We start from the raw sequence: 21,556 nt of genomic DNA, 5'->3' as shown, positions 1-21,556 counted from the left end.
CTGCTGTTACTCCCTATCTAATCCTGACATCAATTCAAGGAGGAACCACTGCCCCTTCATAGATGGTATCCTAAAGGAGTGGCAATTAAGGACTGAATGAGGTGAAGACTAGAAGCTGCTATTCATTCACGTAGGTAACATTTATTGAGCCCTCGAGGCACACGAAAGACACCCCTCACGGCACATTCCCATCAGGATCGCAGACCCTGAGGGCAGATGGGAACTCCGAGCAGCACTGGCCCAGGCCCGAGCCGGTGGAGGCGCACCCTGCACAAGTGCAGCACAGTAAGACGCGGCCCCTCACCCACCTCTGGTGCAGGACTCTGCAAGGCCTTCCTGACTCCAGAGCAGCCGCAGGAAGATGGGCCCAAATGGAGGCAGTGCAGGGGGACTGTGCGTCTGCCTATGGCGGACCATGAAGCACCAAGATTCTGTCCTTCATTGAGGACAGGAGCCTCCTCTGAGCCTCCTGCTTTATTCCAACTCCGTTACACACACTGCTTGAAAATGCCTCTCTCTCTTTCTGAGAGGAATGCTGGAATGAAGCTCCCACTCTTCCCCCTGCCCGGGGCCCCTTTCAATAGCAGGCCATTGTTGAGAAGTGCCTGTTGCAGTCACTCTCACACCCCCACAAGCGCTGCCCCCTCCCACCTCCTGGTGGCTGCCAGGGCCTGTCAATGGGCCTTGTGTCCACCCAGCCCCAGTGGTCAGGCCCGGCAGATACTGGCAGGCTGAGGGTTCCCTCCTGCCATCACAAAATAGCCAAGTGCTACAGACAAAGAAGCTTCGTACAAGGGCTATGGCCAGATTCCTCACAACTGTCCCCTTGCAGAGTAGATCCTGTCCTTGCAGGTGTCAAGGCTGGAGAGTTCTAGGTCCTCCATGATCCCAGGGGGGATGCTGGTCTTAGGTCCCCCACTTTGGTTCTTAAATTTCATCCTTTCAAGATGACCTTGAGAGCTTTAAGCTCATCCTCGTTGAGGGGGTTCAGGTTAAAACCCTTCAGCTCCGGTTTGCCTAGGAAGAGAAGACAATTCATCAGCGAGTCGGGGCTCCTGCTGTCCAACCTGCTGGCCCTGGAGTCAGGCCTGGGAAAGGGGCTTACACTGCATTCATGCTGCCAAACACTTGGCCTTGAGGTCTGACAGGAATGGACCTCAAATTCTGCAATGCACTGAACAATGCGCATCGACACCTGCTCCTGAGTCACCAAGAACCTGCAGAGTCATGACTGCTGTCTAGAAACCTCCAGATTTGCACCAGACTGTGACCAACCTGGAGTGGTTTGGTTTACCTAGAAATTCAGCTCTAACCTGGACCACCTGACTGAGGCCTTCTGACCCTTAGTCAGAGCTATCCCAGTCCCGACACCATGCCCTGGCATAAATGTGAGATATCCCAGGCCACTCCTGGTGCCTGAAAACAACTTGTGACAGGAATAAGATCCCACAAACTTCCCGTCCATTCCATCTCTGGGCGGCTCGAGACAACCCTGCCCACTGCCCACAGCTTCAGTGCCACTCACCAGCTGCCCGGGTCACTGCCCACCCGGAGGGGCTTCCCACCCCTGCCTTCAAAGTCCGTGTTGATGGTTGTCTCCCCTCCTGGTTTCCAGCCCCACCCCCAGCCCCCAGGCCAATACCTTGGGCCTCAAACAGGCGATTGACCTTCACTTTAAGTTGTTTCCGGAGCCTCTCTATTTCTTTATCCAGATGTTCCTGATCTGAAAAATGAGATGGGCAAACAAGATGAGGTTATACTATAGACAGATCTGAGGATGCCAGCCTCTCCCCAGCCCCCTTGAGAGCAAGGGGTCTCAGCATGTGGGAAAGAAAAGAAGACTTCGGAGACCAGCTGAGGAAAAAACTAAAGGCTAGAGAAGGGACATGACCTGCCCCGACCCCTGAGTAAGCCCAAAACAGGGCTGAGCACACCAGTCCCCTGACTCACAGTTCACTGAACTGTTTTCATTATGCAAAGTACCCTGGCCAGTGGATGGGGAAGGCAACGCCAGGATTTTAGGTCACCCTCCCACAGTGAAATTATGGAAAATTCAAATGTAAGGACAAAAAGAACCTAGACCCAGCCTACCCTAAGATGGATGGAAAAATAGGTGGCTGAGGAATTTCACAAACCCACATTCATCAAGGTCAGGGGTTTTCACAAAGGCAGGATTGTGGTAACTGATACGTGAACAGTCAACATGCAGCCTAGTGCTCACGCTTGACCTAATTCACGGCTGTGAAGAGAAGGCTGTCTTACAGGACGGTGTCTTACAGGACGGGCCGCACCCAAAGGCAGGTGCGCCGTGAGTAGTGCAACTGACTGGTGCCACCCAACCAACTCCCCCAGCTCTGTTTTCATCCACTCATGAGTGACATTCCTGTCTTCCTCACAGACTTCCATTCTTTCTGATGGGTGAACGCCCTAACGAGCCGAGCCTCTGGCCTGGGCAGTGGTTCTGGTTCTCACTGTAAATGAGGAACCACAGTCTCACACAAGCTTGTTTAGCCTGTGTCCATCCCTGAGAACCAGAGGTGATGATGTCACAGAACTTCTCTATGTCGGTGACAAGACCACATTTGTGGGCTAAGAGAGCTGAGGATCCTGAACCCAGGCAGGCGATGCCCCGCGGAAGCTTAGTCTGAGTGGCCTCCAGCCTCCACCCAAGTGCAATGACAATTCTTAATTTTATAACCAGGATATTAGTGTATGTTTTTCAGCAAGACAGCCAGAAGCTTCTCCTCCAAGCTGACCTAGTTTCCTTTGCTAGAATTTCGGTTTCAATAGGGATAGAGATACCCTGTTATCAGGGACAGAGGCAACCTTGTTGGTCCTCCTGGCCCACATGTTCTCAGGGGTACAGAAGAGAAAACATGCATAATTTGACCTTTTCCCAGCCAAGGATCCATTTGTAGCCTGACCTTTTGCCTTTATGACGCTCCTCCAAAGAGCCTCCAGGAACGTAGTTGTGAGATTTAAGTAACATATGTTGTGTATCCAGGCTGTGGCAGACCCTAGAGGTTCACTCTTCCCAAACGTCCATTTCAACCCACTTGCTACTCCCCGGCAGCTATGTGTGGGCACGTGCCTTAAATCTGGCAAATGAGGGATCAGCAGAAGTCCCTGAGGCGGACCGTCTTATTTTCAAAATAGAAGGCAAGGCCATATATGCAGAAAACCCTCTGCCTTTTCCCCAGCCTGGCACTCAAACATGAGACCTTCGATGATGACATAATAACCCTGAGAACATGTTAAGGTGACACTGCTGAACAGCTGTGCCAGTCCTGTACTGCCCATCTCTGGACAACTTCTTACATTAGAAGAACAGAACTCTATTTCCTTAACCCTCAATTTGCTGGATTCCTGTTATTTGCAGTCTAACTCATTCCTCACTGATAAACAAGCACTGCGCTAGGCACGCGTCCTGTTTTATCTCAACTTCACAACAACTGTGCTACGTAGAAGTGTCCCCCTTTTAGAGATGAGGAAATAACTCAGTGGCAGAGCACGGATCAACATGCACACAGCCGCCTCTCATCAAGCTGCTGCCCAAAGAAAGCCTGACTCTCGGTTCTCGGTTAAGACCAAGGCTGGGGGGTGCGGGGGAACCTGTTCCTGACCCCTGCCCAGGAGGCCTTACCTTTCTCAATCATTTCCTTCGTTTCACAGTGAGGCATCCTGATAAACATGTTCCCAAAGCAAACCATCACGTCTTCTGAAATGGCAAACAGTCATTCCTTCAACAAATATTTTTACGCCAGGCATTGTTTTAGATGCTGAGAACACAGCAGAATAGGACAAAGTTCCTGCCCTCATAGCTTACGTTATAGTGGAGAAGAGGGAATAAACAAAAAAGATAATAAACAAAGATATGATTTGTCAGACCCTGAAGAGTATCGTAGAGAAAACTAAAGCAGGGTAAGAGAGATGGAGAATGCCAAAGTAGGGGAGGAGTTTGTCATTTATACCAGGCAGTCGGCTAAAGCCTCACTGATTATGTGCCATTTGGGCAGAGACCCAAAGAAAGTGAGGGTGTAAGCCCTGCAGACACCTGGGGAAAGAGCAAGGCAGGCAGAGGAACCAGGAACAGCAAAGATGAGTAATGTACCGGGGCGTTAGGAACAGCAAGGAGACCAGCGAGGGTGGAGCCAATGAGTAAGGAGGAGAGCAGAGGAGATGATGTGGGAGAGTTCAAGGAAGTCTGAATTCCATGGGGTCTTGCAGGACTCCGGATTTTACTCAGGTGAGATGAGAAGAATCTGGAAGGTTGTAGGCTTCCCGCTGCACTTTAAACCCTTGGCCCCCAAGGCCCTTCATTATGGCCTGGCCTCTGCCCACCTCTTCAGCCTCATCACACACCCCTCCCCTGCTCCTTACTCTGTCACAACCACTTGGCCTCATCTAAAGAGCCACTATCCCCTTCTCCAAAACCCACCCCATGCCCAATTCCTCCTTCAGCTTTCCCACAATTTTCACATTGTGAATTTTGAATTCACAATATTCACGTGCTGGGGGTCTTTATACCCCCCGCACGTTCCCAGTGCCATCACTGATAAGCTGGCCGCTAACGACCTGTTACTGAGGAAGTATCATACAGAAAACTAAAGCAGAGTAGCTGCTGAAACCCTGAACCACAATCTATGCCAGACCTGCAATACCGTCTCCCCCATCTCCACGGGCTGTGCTACCTGCCTGTGGCCTCCTGCCCAGTCTCTATCAGGGACAAGTCAAAGGCCTTAAAAAGAAAACGGCAGGCCTCCTGGGCTGCAGCGGGAGGTCTAGGCTTACCAGAGAGGCTGAGATCCTTCTGCAGGGCCCTTAGGCCCTCCCGGTTCCGATTCCTTTTGGTATCCAGGTCCACAATCTGAAAAGGCAGAAAGGAACTCAGCTACTTCTTACCCCAGCCTGTACTCCTAACAGACCAGGGCTATTAAAACCTAACAGAGACAAGCCATCATTCCTAGGTTAATTCCAATGTCCTGCCTAAAATGGACTGATGTGTGAAGGTATTTCCTCCCCCACTCAGCTTCCAGCTCCTTAAAAACAATGCTTTGTCCAGGTGTCTTCCCCCAAGAGGAGGTGCTGGGGAAATGTTTAATGACTAAATAGGTAATTATTTTTTTATTATCCACTGAAGCACTAGTTCTCAAGCTTTAGGGCATTTCAGAATCACTAGGAGAGTGCAAACCACTCCCTGGACAAGCTCCTCCAGTTGATTCTGACCTAGTATCATGAAAAACCCAACAATATTGCATCAGAACAGCAGAGATGTTGGCACTGAGATGGTGGTAACAGCCCAACAGCTACAAAGGGAGTGAGCAGGCAGCACAGCATACTGCCTGACAGCACTGGCTCTGAAGCCGAATACCCAGGTGTGAATCCTGCTGTCCACTATGAGCTATGTGATTTCACCTCTCTGAAAAACGTAGACAGGAACAGGGCCCACCACACAGGTTACTGTTTTTTTAAACTTTTTGTTATTTATTTATTTGGAGTATAATGCTGTGTTAGTTTCTGCCGTACGATGAAGTGAATCAGCTATTATGTATACACATATCCCCTCCCTCCTGGACCTCCGTCCCCAATCCCCGATCCCACCCATCTAGGTCATCACAGAGCACCGAGCTAAGCTTCCTGTGCTATACAGCAGGCTCCCACTAGCTATTTATTTTACACATGATAGTGTATTTATGTCAAACCTAATCTCCCAATTCATCCCACCCTCCCCTTCACCCCCGTGCCCACACATCTATTCTCTACATCTGTGTCTCTATTCCTGCCCTGCAAATAGGTACATCTGTTCCATTCTTCTATATTCCACAAATATGTGTTAATATACGATATTTGTTTTTCTCTTTCTGACTTACTTCACCCAGTATGACAGACTCTAGGTCCATCCACATCTCTACAAATGACCCAATTTCATTCCTTTTTATGGCTGAGTAATATTCCATTATACATGTGGATGTATCTCACATCATCTTTATCCAGTAATCTGTCGACAGACACATTTAGGTTGTTTCCATGTCCTGGCTATTGCAAATAGTGCTGCAATGAACACTGGGGTGCATGTGACTTTCTGAATTATGGTTTTCTCAGGGTATATGCCCAGTAGTGGGACTGCTGGTTGATATGGTAGTTCTGTTTTTAGTTTTTTTAAGGGACCTCCATACTGTTCTCCATAGTGGCTGTATCAGTTTACATTCCCACCAACAGTGTAAGAGGGTTCCCTTTTCTCCACACCCTCTCCAGCATTTATTTTTTGTGGATTTTTTGATGATTGCCATTCCAACTGGTGTGAGGTGATACCTCATTGTAGTTTTGATTTGCATTTCCCTAATAATTAGTGATGTTGAGTATCTTTTGCCACCACGAACTCCCTTAAAACCCTTGGCATTTCCATTAGAACCAGACCCAAACTCCCTGTGCAGGTCTACATGGCCCTCCATGGCCAGGGCCCCACGCTCCTACCACGTCCCCACTCCGTGCCGTGCCACGCATTTGACCCACGTGATCTCACAACCGCCCAGTCTGTCGTCACAGCCCTTGGCCCACAAGCCTAGGTCAACTCACGGCGAGCCCGAGCTGGAGCCAGTTCTGAACCACGCGCGTTTCTCCAGGCGCTCGCCTTCAGGCCAAACCCGGGCCCCAGCCCCGCGGACGGGCCTCCTACCTGCCGTTTGTCCGCCAGCACCTCCTCGGCGAGCTCCTCCACCTCCACGAGGTACCGAAGCACCCGCTCCGCCTCGGGCGACAGCATGGTGTTCACCTGCTCCGACTCGACTCGGCTCGGCCGCGATCCGTACCCACCTCCGCTCTACCTCCGCTGCGGCTCGGTCCGCGCACTCGCCGATCTGACAGGGCTTCCGGAGCGCATGCGCAATTGGAAAAAGAACGGTGGCGCGCAGGCTCCAATGCACGCGCGGCGGGCGGACGCGAGAGGCGGGGCCTAGCTTTGGGGGCGGGACTGAAGCGCCCCCTGGAGGCACAAACCTTTCAACCTCTCCCTTTCGTACAGTTCTTGAGCCCCTCCTCTGTGCCAGGCAGTTTTTTTTTTTTTTTAATTTATTTATTTTTGGCTGTGTTGGGTCTTCGTTTCTGTGCGAGGGCTTTCTCTAGTTGTGGCGAGCGGGGGCCACTCTTCATCGCGGTGCGCGGGCCTTTCACTGTCGTGGCCTCTCATGTTGCGGAGCACAGGCTCCAGACGCGCAGGCTCAGTAGTTGTGGCGCACGGGCCCAGTTGCTCCGCGGCATGTGGGATCCTCCCAGACCAGGGCTCGAACCCCTGTCCCCTGCATTGGCAGGCAGATACTCAACCACTGTGCCACCAGGGAAGCCCTGTGCCAGGCAGTTTTAGGGGCTGAGGGTGCAGCAGTGAACAAAACAAAGTCCCTGCCCTCGTGCAACTTCATCTAGCGGGAAACATCGACAATTAATGACAAAACAAATAATTATATACTATGGCAGGCAGTGATAGTGCTTTGGAGAAATCAAATCATTCTTCCCCTCCCCGCCTGAGGAACACCAAGGAGGCCCATGTGGCAGGGTGACTTATATTAACCTTCAGGTTCCAGTTTATAAAATGAGAGTGAATAAAACTCCCCCTCATTGTCTTTCCTCAGGGTTGGAAGGAGGCAGGAATCTTTTTAAATTCAGTTTGACCCCCATGTTCATTGAGCCCCTGTGTTAGGCCCAATGTCGGGAATAGCTGACCTAGACCCAAGGAAGGGGCTGGAAAACCATGGGCAGTGAGTGCCAGCTCAGAAGAAAGTTGTGTAAGTGCTGGAAAGTGAATTGGTGTGGGCTGTAGGATCTGGGAAGACCTCCAAGATGAGGCAGGCAGGTGGAAAGTGGCGGCCCTTCAGAACAAGAGGGTTCCCTAGAGATCTTCAAGCCCAATACCTCATTGTACAGCTGCAAAAACCAAGGTTGAGAGAGTGGTGAGGACTTTAAAAAGTCAAGAGCAGACCCAGTACTAGAGCTCTGACCTCTTGTTTCCCTGAGTCCAACTTTTTATTTCTCTCCTTTTGGCCACTGTAACCTTTCACACCCCTTGCCTCACTTGAATTTCACAGCAACCTTTGTGGGGATGCGTTATTACACACTTCACAGTTGCAGACTAAGGCAGGGAAAAGGGCAATGCCCTGTCACACAGCAAGCCAGACCGCAGCTGTCTCTGGACCCTGAAAAAAGGCCCTCCCCTAAATCGTGGCCCCAGGAGTCGCAGTAGCACCCCGTCTTTGCCTGGCCATTGGCTTCCTTCAACTGCTAGAGGCAGAGCTAGTTTTCCCTGCAGCCACCTGGCATGGGGAAAGAAGGAGATTCATTAAGGATTCCTCATTGAGGGTGAATTTGTCGCCAAACCCAGGATGTTTTGTGTAAACACCTTCTGGTTCAGAAACGCAGACGCAGGCCCTGTGAAGGAAGGGGGAACATTTGCCAAAGGAGAAACAGGCCTCACCAGGCATCTGTGGGGCCTGGACCCCAGGACTGGGTCTCCTCCATCTTGGGGGTCAAAGAGGGCTGGACCAGGCTGACCCCTGACCCCTGGCAGATGGGCCCGGGTGGGGAAGGGTTGAGGAAGTCTCCCAAACTGGCAGCTTCTTGGCTGTGACTGGCCCTCAGAGGGCACCCCTGGCCACTGGCAATGTTGGGGAGGGAGGTCATATCTAAGACTTTGGGACAGTCAGACCTGGAAGGGCTCCTGTTTCAGAATCACTTATGTTTCAGAACCATCTATTTCATAAATATTTATTGACTGCCCTGGCCCTGTTATAGGGATTCCACCGTGAGTAAAACCAGACATGGTCCTTGCCCTCAGAAAGCTTTCAGTCTGGTGGGAGAGTCAGACAATAAACACGTGAACAAGCAACTATATCATGTCAGGTGGTGGTGATAAGTGCTGTGGAGCACACTGCAGGGCAAGGTGGAGAGGGAATGAACCAGGGGCGACTTGAGATAAGGTGGTCAGGGAGGGCTTCTCTGAAGAGGTGGCATTTGTGCAGCGATATGGAGGAGGTGAGCAGGTGAGCCACGTGGGCATCTGGGGGATGAGCATTCCAGGCAGGGGGAACAGCAAATACAAAGGCCCTGAGATGAGCCTTGCTTTGGCAAGTTGGAAGGACAGCAAAGCCAGTGTAGGTGGAACAGAATGTGGGGGGAAGGGGGGGGCAGGCAGAGCAGGAAGTGATGTCAGAAAGGGGAAGGAGGCATGGAGCCTGTGGGCCTATAAATGGGCCTATAGGTGCCCCGCCCACATGGCCAGGCCCTCCTTGGGGGTGGCCTGCAAGTACTGCAGCACAGGCCCGTGGCTTCCTGTTTCTCCCTGCTCACAAATGCAGGTTGAGTGGGGAATGCAGGTGAGTTAACATCCACAGGAGTGGCCCTCAACAAAGAAGAGGAAGGAGCTAGTGGCTGCCTACCCCAGCTTCTTTGCCTCTCTGTGGGAGACCCACGAGGAGGCTGTTACAATCATCCAGGCAGGAGAGGATAGTTGCTGGACAGAGGGTAGCAATGGAGATAGTGAACACTGGTGGGATTCTCCGGGCCTTTGCACACACTCTTCCATCAGCCTGGATTCGTTTTCTCCCAAACTTTGTACCTGTATAACTACTACATGTCCCCCACTTATCAGCTTGGTGTCACCTCCTCCCAAAGGTCAAGAGTCCTCTCGGGGCCCCCACAGCTTCCTGGGCTACCGACACCTCTGCACTTACCACACCATCTTTTTCTCTAATCATCTCCCTCTCCAGTTGAGAGTTCCTCAGGGTAGGGACCTTGTCTGTCATGTTTGCTGCTGTGTCTCCAGGACCTAGGATGGTGGCTGGCATACAGTCGGTGCTCAGCCATGGGCTCAACATGAAGCAGAACTTTCTAAAACGCAAAGTATCCAAAAGTGAACAGATCTAACCCAAGGGTAACTAGCTCCCCATCCCATAAGGTATATAAGGCTGGACTGCCACGTTATCGGGACATTGCAGAGCATGGAACCCTCTGCAACTCAGGTGGAGGTGGACCCTCGGTCTTTCCTAACCAGAAAATTCTACCAATCACACTAAGGTATGCCCCATCTTTAGCCACCCACCGCCCCAGGCCAAAAGGGCTGTAACTACTGGGGCTTTGGTGTTTGGGGACTGGAGGCAATAAGAACGATGTTGCACCCCTTCCCCTTGGACCTCCTTTGACTGTTTCTGTGCGCCCCACCCTTGGGTAAGTGTTCAGTGACCAGCACCCACTTCTCTCCTTCAGGAGGACTGCTCTCAGGCTGCTGGAGCCTTCTGGGGGGACCCACCCTTCCTCCAAGCTGTAGCTCATCATTTCAGGGTTATGAAAGCCCACCTTCTTTGCGTAGGATGCTGGCAGGTGTGTGGGTGGATAACTCTGAGGTGTAACTTATGCTCCAGAGTTCCCCCATGGAGTCAGGCTGAAGCAGCCACCCACACGACATCCGCAAGTGCTACTTGGCTTCCTCTCCTTCCCTGTCCTGCCTCCCCCACTCCCTTATGGTCAGAACCCTCCAACGCTCCCATCTCACTCAGTAAAAGCCAAACTCCTCACCGAGGCCCGCAAGGCCCTACATGACCTGCCCTACCTCTCTGAGCCTCTCCCACCTCTCTCCCCATCACCTTGCTGCTCCTCAAACCAGCCAGGTGCAGTTCCACCTCAGGGCCTTTGCACTGGCTGCTCCCTCTGCCTCTACTTTCCCTTGGTGTCCTCTTGTCTCCCTCCCTCAGCTCCTAAAAGTCTTTGCTTAAATTTCACCTTCTCAGTGAGGCCTACCCTGACCATTCTATTTAAAAATAAACCCCCCACCCCACCCCCCAGTACTCCTGATCAACTTCCTCTGCTCTACTTTTTTTTTTTTACAGTTTTTGTCACTTTCCAGCATGCTATTTAATCTACTTATATTTATTGTTAATCTCCCTCTGTTAGAAAGGAAGTTCCATGAGGGCAGGAATCTTTGTCTCATTTGTTTCTGATGTATCTTCAATACCTAGAACACTACCTGGCCCACAGTAGGTGCTCAATAAACATTTTTGAATGAATGAATGAGGAAAAGAGCCAGAATTCTAACCAAGGCAGATCTCTCTGAGGCCAGGCTCTTAACCCCTTCGCTGGAGGTGGAGGTGGGAGCGGCAGCTCATGCCAGGCCTTGTTAAGGTAAGGGGATTGGATTTTGTTCCCAGATCAATACGAAGCTACTGGAGGGCCTTGAGCAAGCATGGGACGTGAGTGGGTTTTACCTTGTGAAACCTCTCTGGCTGTGGGGATAGGATGGGCTAAAAAGGGCAAGTATGGTGCGGTCCTGTGTGTGTGTGTGTGTGTGTGTGTGTGTGTGTTTGTGTGTTGGGGGTGGGAGGGTGATGATGGGGGCTTGGAGAGGTGACAGGGCTGTGACTGCACTGGAGTTGGGAGTAGCAGGAAGCTGGCTCAATATCCCAATTTTCCAGGCAGCCTGGGTGGCTGCCCCAGGGGCTCTGGCCTGCGAGTGGTCCAGGCCAGACCTCCCAGCTGCTGACAGCGTGCCCTTGTCCCACAGATGGGCTGTTTGCTCTCCTGGGTGGTCCCCAGCGCCTCCCTCTGCTTCCTTTGTGCCTTGTGGGCTTGGCAGGTGGAGGGGAGGCTTCCACTCCCTCTCCTCCCCTGACCCAGAGAATAATCCCTTATATTCATGTGATTCTCCTCATGCCCTCACTTCATCCTCCCATGTCCCCAGGGAACGAAGAAATCTGATTCCCATTGGGCAGATGAGGACACTGAGGCCCAAAAAGGGCATGGGATCCTCCCGAGGTCATGAAGCCAGATGGGGATGCCAGGTGGGGACCTGTGTCCTAACTCCCTGCACCTCAATTTCATCAGGCAACAGATGGTCCCAAGGCTTGACTTGAAAAATCTTAAAAGTGACCTCAAAGATAATACAAGCCCAGAACATTCCCGGCCTCCCTGAGCTGGTCTTTTTTTTTTTTTCTTTTTGCGGTACGCAGGCCTCTCACTGTTGTGGCCTCTCCCGTTGCGGAGCACAGGCTCCGGACGCGCAGGCTCAGCTGCCATGGCTCACGGGCCCAGCCGCTCCGCGGCATGTGGGATCTTCCCGGACCGGGGCACGAACCCGTGTCCCCTGCATCGGCAGGCGGACTCTCAACCACTGCGCCACCAGGGAAGCCCGTGAGCTGGTCTTTACTACTACCTTTAATACTAAATCCATTCATGTAAAATTCCATGAATAGATTCTTCTTATTGAAAATGAAAACACTACAGAGAAGACTAAAGTTCCGTTTTGACACCCCTCCCCCATCTCAGTTCTCTCCACAGTCCCAGTTTGGGTGTGTGATGATGTTCATTTAAAGATGTAGTTAGGAACCCAGAGAACATATGTAAGACTATTATGTGCGTGGCAGGGTAGGGAGGTGGGATGGAAGGCACTGCACACAAATGATCACTCTGCAGCCTGTTTGCTCTTGGACATCTTTGATGTGTATATTTAGATCTCTCTCCTGTTCCCTGACTGCTGCAGAGTATTCTATAGTCTATAAGCACCAGAGTTCATTTGTTTATCTAGTTTCCTAAATTAAGTTTTACATTTATTTTTCATGCAGTAAAGTACAGGTGGTTGAATTAATCCCACCTCTTAGCTCTTAGCACGTGATCATGAGTTAGTCTTCAAAGACCCTCTCTTGTTTATATTATTTTCTCCTTTTCCCCCCACCCCCACTCAATTCTGAGCTCACCGAAACCCTCTCTACTGTGTTTGATATATGTCCTTAAATATTTGTGATTTCTTGAAAAATGCATAGTAGTTGTGTTATGTGTTTATGTATTTTAAAATTTCTTATTGGGCTTCCCTGGTGGTGCGGTGGTTGAGAGTCTACCTGCCGATGCAGGGGACATGGGTTCGTGCCCCGGTCCGGGAAGATCCCACATGCCGCGGAGCAGCTGGGCCTGTGAGCCATGACCGCTGAGCCTGCGTGTCCGGAGCCTGTGCTCCGCAACGGGAGAGGCCACAACAGTTAGAGGCCCGCGTACTGCAAAAAAAAAAAAAAAAAAAAAAAAAAAAAAAAAAAAAAAATTCTTATTAAGGTATAACACACACAGGAGTGCACAAGTCTTAAGTATACTATAGTTTATGAACGTTCAAAAACTGAACACACCCACGTACCCAGCACACAGATCAAGCAGCCCCCTCCCCAGAAGAGCCCTCCAAGCACTCCCGTCCACCACCCCAAGGTAACCACCACTCTGACTTCTAACACCATACATCGGTTTTGCTTGTTTTTGAACTTTACACAAATGGAATCACACAGAGTGTGCTCTTTTATGTCTGACTTCTTTCGCTCAACATTTTGCTCATGGATCTGTCTCTATCGCTGGGTGTGGCTGTAGATCACTTACTCTCGATGCTGAAGCGTACCATCAGAGGACTCACTCTGCTGCTGGTGGAGCTGTGGTGGTTCCCAGCTTGGGGCTGTTACAAAGAGCGTGGATATGAACAGTCGTGTGTATGTCTTTGGGTACACACACATATGTATCATTTCTGTGGCGTGAATACCGAGGAGTGGGATTGCTGGGTATGATTAGTTTTAGTAGATAGTAGATACGGATAAGCCACATAATATTATTGTGCTGTAAGTTGTGTTAATGTCCCACTTTTTTTTTTTTCTCTCATCTCGATGTTCCTCAGATCTATCCACATCCTCTGTGTACCTCTAGTTCCTTGCTCCTGGAAGCTCCAGAGAACCTGTAACCGCTTCCACCACATTTCATACGTCCTCCTCCTTGGTTGTGGGTGCTTGAGTTCCCTTTTTCTCCGCATTGACACACACAGTGCCACAACGAACACCCTAGTGTGCTGTTGCCTTGATGAAGGGCACGCACACACTTTTTATCCCTGAAAAATGCCACACTGCCCTCCAGAATGGCTGTACTCATTTATGCCCTACCACTGATGCACATCCTCCCAAACATTAGGTATTATCCACCTTTCTGCGGCTTGCCAGTGTGGTGGTTGTGAGTATCATGTTTACTGACTCATTCTTTTGTGGATGGACACTTAAGTTGTTTTCCATCTTTGGGGATTGTAAGAAGTGTTGCAATGATCCTTCAGGGACACATCTCCTGATACCTGTCTGTGAGTTCTTCTCCACCTCATCTTCCTCTACTCTCCTTGAACCCTAGTTCCCAAACACTCCCTGACTTGCCCACCTCTCTGCCTTTGCTTGGGCTGTGCCCTCTGCCTGGAGTACCCTTTGCTTTCCTTCTCCACTTGTTGAGGCTTTTACTCTTCTCTTAAGGCCCCTCCTGCTAGAAGACCCCATCCCATCCCCGACCTGGTCCCCCAGGAGGGTGGCTCTCCCTCAGGTCTTCCAGAAGGACTGTCGTCCTCCTTTTCTTCTGGCATCGATCACTTTCTTGTTTTGGACTAAACCTATTTTTGCCATGGTTTTGGCTTTCTCACTGACATGGGAGCCCACTGAGGCTAGGGGCTCTGTGGGCTTCCCCTCAAGTACCCAGGACCCTCAGATGATGTCCCCGGAGAGGTCTGCTGAATGAATGAGTGAGGCCGTGACATAATCATGCCTTGGAGGGAATTAAGAGTTCAATCTCTCTCTCTCTTCTTCTTTACCAACCAAAACATTATGGAAGTTGCTCTTTCCACTGGAAAGAGAGGGGAACATGGAGTCCAGACTTCCACAGTGTTGGGTGGGGATGCGTGGCTCAATCCCTCTGTAAAATGGGTGTTGGCACTCAGTTATTCACTCAAGGCCATGGTTATTGAGTGCCTACACTGTGCCAGGCTCTGCAGATTCAATGGTAAACAGGACAGGCCTAGTCCTGAGCCTCACGGGCTTTTGGTCACGGGGATATGATTGACATTCATGCAGGCACCATTCCTATTGTGATAAGGCTCAAATGAAAAGCTCAGAGTCCAATGAGATTGTATAGAGGGGTGTCCCAACGTAAATCAGGGAATAGAGGTAGCTTTCTTAAGAAAGTGACATTTGACCTGAGACCTACGGATGAGTAGAAATAAACTAAGCAAATGGAGAGGTTATGGGTGGGTATGGGGTAAAGAAATTGTTTCAGGCAGGGGAAACAGCAAGTGCAAAGGCACTGTGGCAGGAGGGAACCTGGAGGAGGCAGTGTAGCTGGATCCCAAGGAGAAGGGGAGAAAGAGGTAGGGGGTGAGCTGAATGGACAGGCAGGAGCTAGGTCATAATGCAGGGCCTAGTAGGCGAAGTGAAGTTGGAAAGTGGGCTCATTCACTTACTAAATAATTATTGGACACCTACCATTAGCCAGGGCTGTGCTATAGCACCGAACAAGACAGACAAGGCCCTTGTTCCCACAGAGCTTGCAGTCTGGGGGCAGATGATAACATCAAGCAGAGGAGGAATGCGAACCTTCATAGAGGCCCTACTATGTGCCAAGAACTAGGCTGAGGACTTCCCATGCACTATCTCATTTGATCCTTACCACCACTCTATGAAGTAGGATACTCATTTTATTGATGAGGAAACAGGCTTAGCAAGGTTGAATAATTTATTCACCTATTATACAAGGAGTCTTGAGGACTTATTGCAGTCCATTTAAAAAGGCCTATTTTGAGCACTTTTACTCAATGCTGATACGTGTGGGATAAATTGGTATAGTCCCTATAGGGGGCATCTATCCAAATTATAAACACACCTACCATCGAATCAGCAAGTCCATTTATTATACAGGTATCCAAAATGGTGTGTCCACAAAATCATTCACTGAAGTATTGCTACAGGCTGGTGACAAGCTAATTGCCCACCACCTAGGGGATTGGTGAAGTAGATTATGGTACATCGATGCAATGGAACACTGGGATGCCACAAAAAAGAACAGGAGTGCTCTCTATGCACTGATATAAAGCAACCTCCAGAAATGCTGTTATGTGAAAAAAAAGCAAAACACAGAACTGTGTATAATTAAGCTATCATTTGTTTCAGAATGGTGAAGGACAGTATAAAGATAAGCAATGGGGGGCAGGGGAGAAGTAAAGAAGGAAGGGAGGAAGGGAGGGAGGGAGGGAGGGAGGGAGGGGAAACTTGTGTACCTAAGGGAAGGAGAACCTTGGAGAACAAGATAGGAAAGACATATGTGCTGCCTTTGTACCTTTGAATTTTGAATACTGTGAATGTATTAACTATTCAATAAATAAACACAATTACGTTTGTTTAAAGGACTTTCAGATTCCATGGAGGAGAAAGTGACGTTGGAATAGAGAAGACATCCCAGGATTGTTGAATTGAAGGTGTCTCTGTGATTCCCTTGTTTTACAAATGAGGAAACTGAGGCCCAGAGAGGTGACGTGACTTGCTTAAGGTCACCTAAGCAGGTAATGGCAGAATCAGGACTGGCTGTCACCTGAATTGTAGACTGTGCCCTTTCACGTCACAGCTGGTTCAGGATCACTAAGCATCTATGTGCCAAAATCTGCTAAGTGCTGAGGACACAGTGGTGAACAATGTAGGCAAGACTGCTGCCTCCACAGATCTTGTACTCTAGACAAGAAACAAAAACATACATATTATAACATCATGTAGTGATAAATGCTGTGGATGAAAAATAAGGCAGGTGAGGCGACAGAGCATAGGGGAGAAATGATGAGGAAAACCCCTCTGAAGAGGCAACATTTTAGAGAAGAGAGAGATGGAGCCTTGTGAACACCTGGGGGAGCAGAAGGAACAAAAGCTGGCATGTTAAAGGAATAGCAAAGAGTGTGGCTGGAACAGAATGTGCGAGGGCAAGACCGAAGGATGAGAGGTTGGAGAGGAGAGCAGGAGAGAGATTGTAGGCAGGGCTGAGGAGTCAGGCTCAAAGTGAGTAGGAAGTAATCAGAAGATTCTGAGCAGAATGGGATCTGATCAGATATCTCTTTTTTTTTTTTTTTTTGCGGTACGCGGGCCTCTCACTGTTGTGGCCTCTCCCGTTGCGGAGCACAGGCTCCGGATGCGCAGGCTCAGTGGCCATGGCTCACGGGCCCAGCTGCTCCGCGGCATGTGGGATCTTCCCGGACCGGGGCATGAGCCCCTGTCCCCTGCATCGGCAGGCGGACTCTCAACCACTGCGCCACCAGGGAAGCCCCAGATTTCTCTTTTAAAAAAGCCCCTCTGGCTAATGGTGGAGACTGAACAACAGGAGGGGAAGAAAGGCTGCAGGGCGCCCAGTGAAGAGGCTGGTGCAGTCCAGTTGTCCAGGAGAGTAGCGACAAAGCTATGGTCTGGGGCGGGGTGCTGGGGAGCAGAGGTCAGTCTTCCCAGCTGCACACGAGGGGTTTGATGAGATGGTCCCTTAGGGCCTTTCCAGCTCTGGCGTTTTGTATTTGCTTGAATGACCTCAGCACACACCAGCTAGGTGCAGCCAAGCCCCTGTTCTTCTTTCCTTACAATCTCTTGGAGGCTGAGTCTGGACAGAGCCCAGCGATCTGAAGCTCAGAGTTGAGACTCCTGCCCACCCCCACTTCTGTCCCCACTTCCCAGGGACAGATGGGTGGGCAGCAGGAGACAGCTGTGCCTTGACGCCTGCAGGGCCCCGGGGGAAGGATTTATCTGAGCGTTCATAACCTCTCTCCGCCTTGCAGGTCTTGAGTTAAAAGCCCCAAATACCACAGCCCCAAGGGGCAAGGGTTGGAGGGTGCCAGGAAAGGCAAGACAAGACACTTTTCTGCTTCTGTCTCCAGCTGCCCACAGTGGGGCAGAGACCTGGGCTGCTGAGAACTCCAGCCTGGAAGCAGAAGGCCGTTAGAGCCGAGGCTGAAACCTGGTGGCCCTCAGGCCACATCTGACCCACTGACCTATTTATTTGGCCTGAAAAGTATTTGAGAGAAAATGGAGCCAAGGTTTAAAAATCAAGAGATTTTACAATAAAATCTGGTTTTCTGGCTTCTCTTGAGTAATTGGAAAATCTGACCATACTGACTGCCTATTCCCATATGACAACACTCAGCAGTAGCTGAGTAGCAGCTGTCCCCATTATTATTTCGATTTATTAATAGGTAAATACATTCACATGATTCAAAAAATTATAAATAGGCATATTATAAAGTCTCCCTCCCAACCTGTTTCCCTTCTGCCCAGTGCTCCCCAGTAATCTCATTTCCTTATGTAGACTTCCAAAGTTTCTTTATGCATATGCAAACAAATACAAATATAGATTATTAGTCCCACTTTTCACCTGTTCTGTCCCTTGCTTTTCCATACGGCCGCCTCTCTGTATTAGGAGACACAGTGCTTCGTCCCCTCCTTTACTGCCACATGCCATTCCGTTATCAGGAAGTCCATGATTTATTTAGCCAGTCCCCTACTGATGGGCATGTGGGTCGTTCCCAGTTTTTCTTGTTATAAACAATGCAGTGTCAATTATCTTGTGCACAGTTTGCACAGGACTAAAGGAATTAGTCCTGTGTATTAGAAACTGGTCCAAGCAGAGGGAAACTGGTCCTGTGTGTTAGAAACTGGTCCAAGCAGAAGGTGTGGTAGGCATGGATTAAGCTCTTAGCTAATTGAGGAAATGTGATGAAGGCTGTTCCCAAGAGTGATTCTCAACAAAGCCCAGAGGCCATGTCCTTGGGCACTAAGGAAAAGCTCCCAGATTTGCTTCTGCCACTTGCTAGATATACTTCTCTCTGGACCTCAGTGTCCCTGTTTGTAAAATGAAAGAAGAGCTCAGGGAACTAGATGAGATCTCAAAGGCCCTACCCACTTCTGACCAGCTGTGGTTCACCTTCTGCCTCCACATCAGCCAGACCCAGCCTCATCTTAGCCCTTGAATGAGCCTGGCTCAGTCCCACTGCAGAGCCTTTGCCCAAGTTATTCTGCCCCCGGCCCCAGTGGAACACCACCCCTGTACTTCCTCTTCGGTCTTAGTCTGAATCCCTGATCTCTGATCTCAGAACACACTGGTCCAAACTTGCTCAGGGCAGAGTCCCCTCTACAGCACCAGTGACAAGTGGGTCCCTCCCACCTGACCCACTCAGGCATCCCATCAGTTCCTTCCTCAGTGTCACTCCTCCAGTTGCCTGAACTAGAGTTCTCGAATGCCAACTCTGCTACTTCCTAACTAATGGTCTCGGGTAAACGACAGCACCTCCCTGAGTCCCAGTTTCCTCACCCCCCCAAAAAAAGGCTAGTTTGAGGATAACATGTGGTAATATCAGTAAATTTCTTAGCACAGCTCCTGACACACAGAAGGGCTTCATAGTTACACAAGTCGCTGCCTTTTTCCGAATAAGTTACTTTGTTTATAAAATGAGAATAGCAGAACCTATTTCATAGGGCTGATCACTTGTTCATTCATTCATTCATTCAGTGATTTTTATAGAGTATCTATTGAGTGCCAGGCACAGCACTGGGCACTCAGCGATTTGTCAGTGAAGAAAATGGATGAATTGTCCCGACTCTCATGGAGCTCCCAGACAATTCCAAACAGGCAAACGTAAAAGATAAATTGCCAGTGTATTGATGTCAAGAAGGAAAAGACTAAAGTGTCATGGAAGCTCATAATAGGGGAGGGTCAGGGAGATTTCTCTGAGGGAGAGGGAGCAGGGCACGGCTGGGTAGGAGATCCAAGAGGGCTTCCTGAGGGAGGCATCACCCCAGCTAATGATTAGCATTAATTTTCACCACAGCCCTAGGAGGAAGGCACTGGTTATCCCCCAAGCCCACCATTTTACTTTCTTTTCTGAAGCTAAGAGAAATTGAGTGACTTGCCTAAGGTCATAGAGCCAGGAAGGAGTGGGTAGGTTTTGAACCCAGGTTTCCTGGCTCTAGAGTCTCGTACATAAAAGTGTGACTTCTACTGCCTGTTTGAACAGGCTGATCCTGGGATATGGAGAGGCATGGGAGGTAGAGGGGCTGCCTCCATTGGGTGGGGCCCGGGAGGTGAGAACCTAACTCTGTCAGGCCCTATCCATACACATGTAGAACTGGCCCAGGGCCATAAAGGGATCTGAGGTCAGACTTTCCCTCTGCTCAGGGCTCCATGCACTACATGAGTCTCCCTGCTTAGGGTTGTAGAGGAGAAAGAAAGGAAGAGACACTTCTCCTGCTTAATCACATTGGGATTCGGACTCCCCTCCTGCCCAACCCACAAAAACTCCCACCAGTCTACACACGCCTGCGGATAAAGACTGTCAGCTTTGTATCCAGCTTGGAAAACTCCCTTAATCCCTAACTCTTCGTCCTCTATTTTCAGCCTTGGACAACAGCTGGCACTCCAACTCCTGAGCATTGCTGGGACCAAAACAGTCCCTGGACATGAAAGGGTTGTTGGGCTGAAGGACTGCAAATGGCTGCTCCTTCCTGATCCAGGGCAGCTGTCTCCCTTCATCTTCCCTTCCTTGCCACTCTGAAGCAGGGTGGTCCTCAAACCTCCCTTCCTCCCCTCTTCTCTCCTCCCTTTCTCACCTAATTCCCATCCTCCCTTTGGAAGGTAGAAAAGCTTATTCTGGAACCAGGTGATGGGTTTGAATTTGACTCTAGCACTTACTGTGTGATTCCAAACACATAAATAAACTTCTCCGAGACTCAGTTTCTTCATCTGTAAAATGGGAGGGAAACATAAACTACCTCACAAATTGTAAGGATAAAGAGTTAGTAAATGTACAGTGCTTAGAATGATTCTGAGCAAAGAGAAACTGCTACATGAGTGCTTGTATCATAAATGCCCTGGTACATCCAATCTGAGCAAAGCAGGGTGAAGTGGGTGGTGAACTAGGGATATCCAGGACATATGAGGGACCCTACCCCTCTCATGGATTACTGTTAGCACTCTCTCTCTCTCTGGTCTCTCCATCTCCACACTGCTTCCCTGTAAGCACTTCTCTCCTCTGGCTGCAGGGTCTTTTTTCCAAATCCTGATTTGATCACATTACTTCCCTGATCAAATTCTGAGTGTTTCCCCATTGCTTCTGGCTCTTTAGGATCGCATCCCTTGGAACTCTCCAGCCCCAACTTTCCTAGCTTTCCACCTCCTTGGATCTGTGATCCAGACTTCCTTGAAAACATGCCCTCTAGTCTCAGGCCTCCAGGCCTTTACACTTGCTCTTTCCTCCACTTGGTGTTTCCTCTCATCCCTTTCCCTCTGATGTTGACCCCTTCCCAGCCTCTGTTCGACTAGGGCTGTGGCCAGATGAAGGCCCCTCCCTGAGGGAGGGGAAGGGGAGAGTGGGAAGAGACAGCAACTCTCAGAGCTGCAGTTTACTCAGCCTAAATGAGAAAAAGACAATAAGAAAAGAGACCTCCCAAGATGAAAGAAAGGGATGGAACAATATGTGAACACTTTGGAAACTAGGAAGTGGGGTGTTAGCATGGAGTGATGGTCTACTGGGGTGCCTGCCTAAGAAACCCCTTACTTTCAAGTCCCTGGTCCCCTACTCTCCTCAGACCCAGACCACTGAAGGTAAACAGAGGAGATAAATGGAAGAGAGGATGGAGACAGGGATGGTGAAGAAAAGAGGAAAGAAGGAAGTGGAGTGAGGTGGGGGGCTTGGAGGCAGAAAGCATGTGGCTGGAGCCCCACGCCTCTGAGG

General features: G+C 50.0%; 1 protein-coding gene and 1 long non-coding RNA gene across 2 annotated transcripts; one reads left to right on the top strand and one right to left on the bottom strand.

Annotated features, from left to right (window-relative positions):
• Nucleotides 1-121: 121 nt before the first annotated feature.
• On the bottom strand, nucleotides 122-6,868 carry PDRG1 (p53 and DNA damage regulated 1). Its single transcript, XM_004272700.4, has 5 exons — nucleotides 6,677-6,868; nucleotides 4,792-4,867; nucleotides 3,644-3,718; nucleotides 1,643-1,723; nucleotides 122-1,017 (listed from the first exon to the last, which is right to left on the bottom strand). Exons 1-5 carry the CDS (start codon nucleotides 6,761-6,763, stop codon nucleotides 935-937), a joined length of 402 nt encoding a protein of 133 aa, XP_004272748.1. The 5' UTR covers nucleotides 6,764-6,868; the 3' UTR covers nucleotides 122-934.
• A 2,387-nt stretch (nucleotides 6,869-9,255) lies between these two features.
• LOC125961363 (uncharacterized) lies at nucleotides 9,256-17,902 on the top strand. The gene is made up of 3 exons (XR_007471999.1): nucleotides 9,256-9,362; nucleotides 16,209-16,363; nucleotides 17,609-17,902. It is a non-coding gene; the product is annotated as an uncharacterized LOC125961363 (long non-coding RNA).
• Nucleotides 17,903-21,556: the final 3,654 nt, after the last annotated feature.

Source organism: Orcinus orca, chromosome 16 (assembly GCF_937001465.1).
Source record: "Orcinus orca chromosome 16, mOrcOrc1.1, whole genome shotgun sequence".
Lineage (NCBI taxonomy): Eukaryota > Metazoa > Chordata > Mammalia > Artiodactyla > Delphinidae > Orcinus > Orcinus orca.
This window is presented reverse-complemented; position numbering and strand designations above follow the sequence as displayed.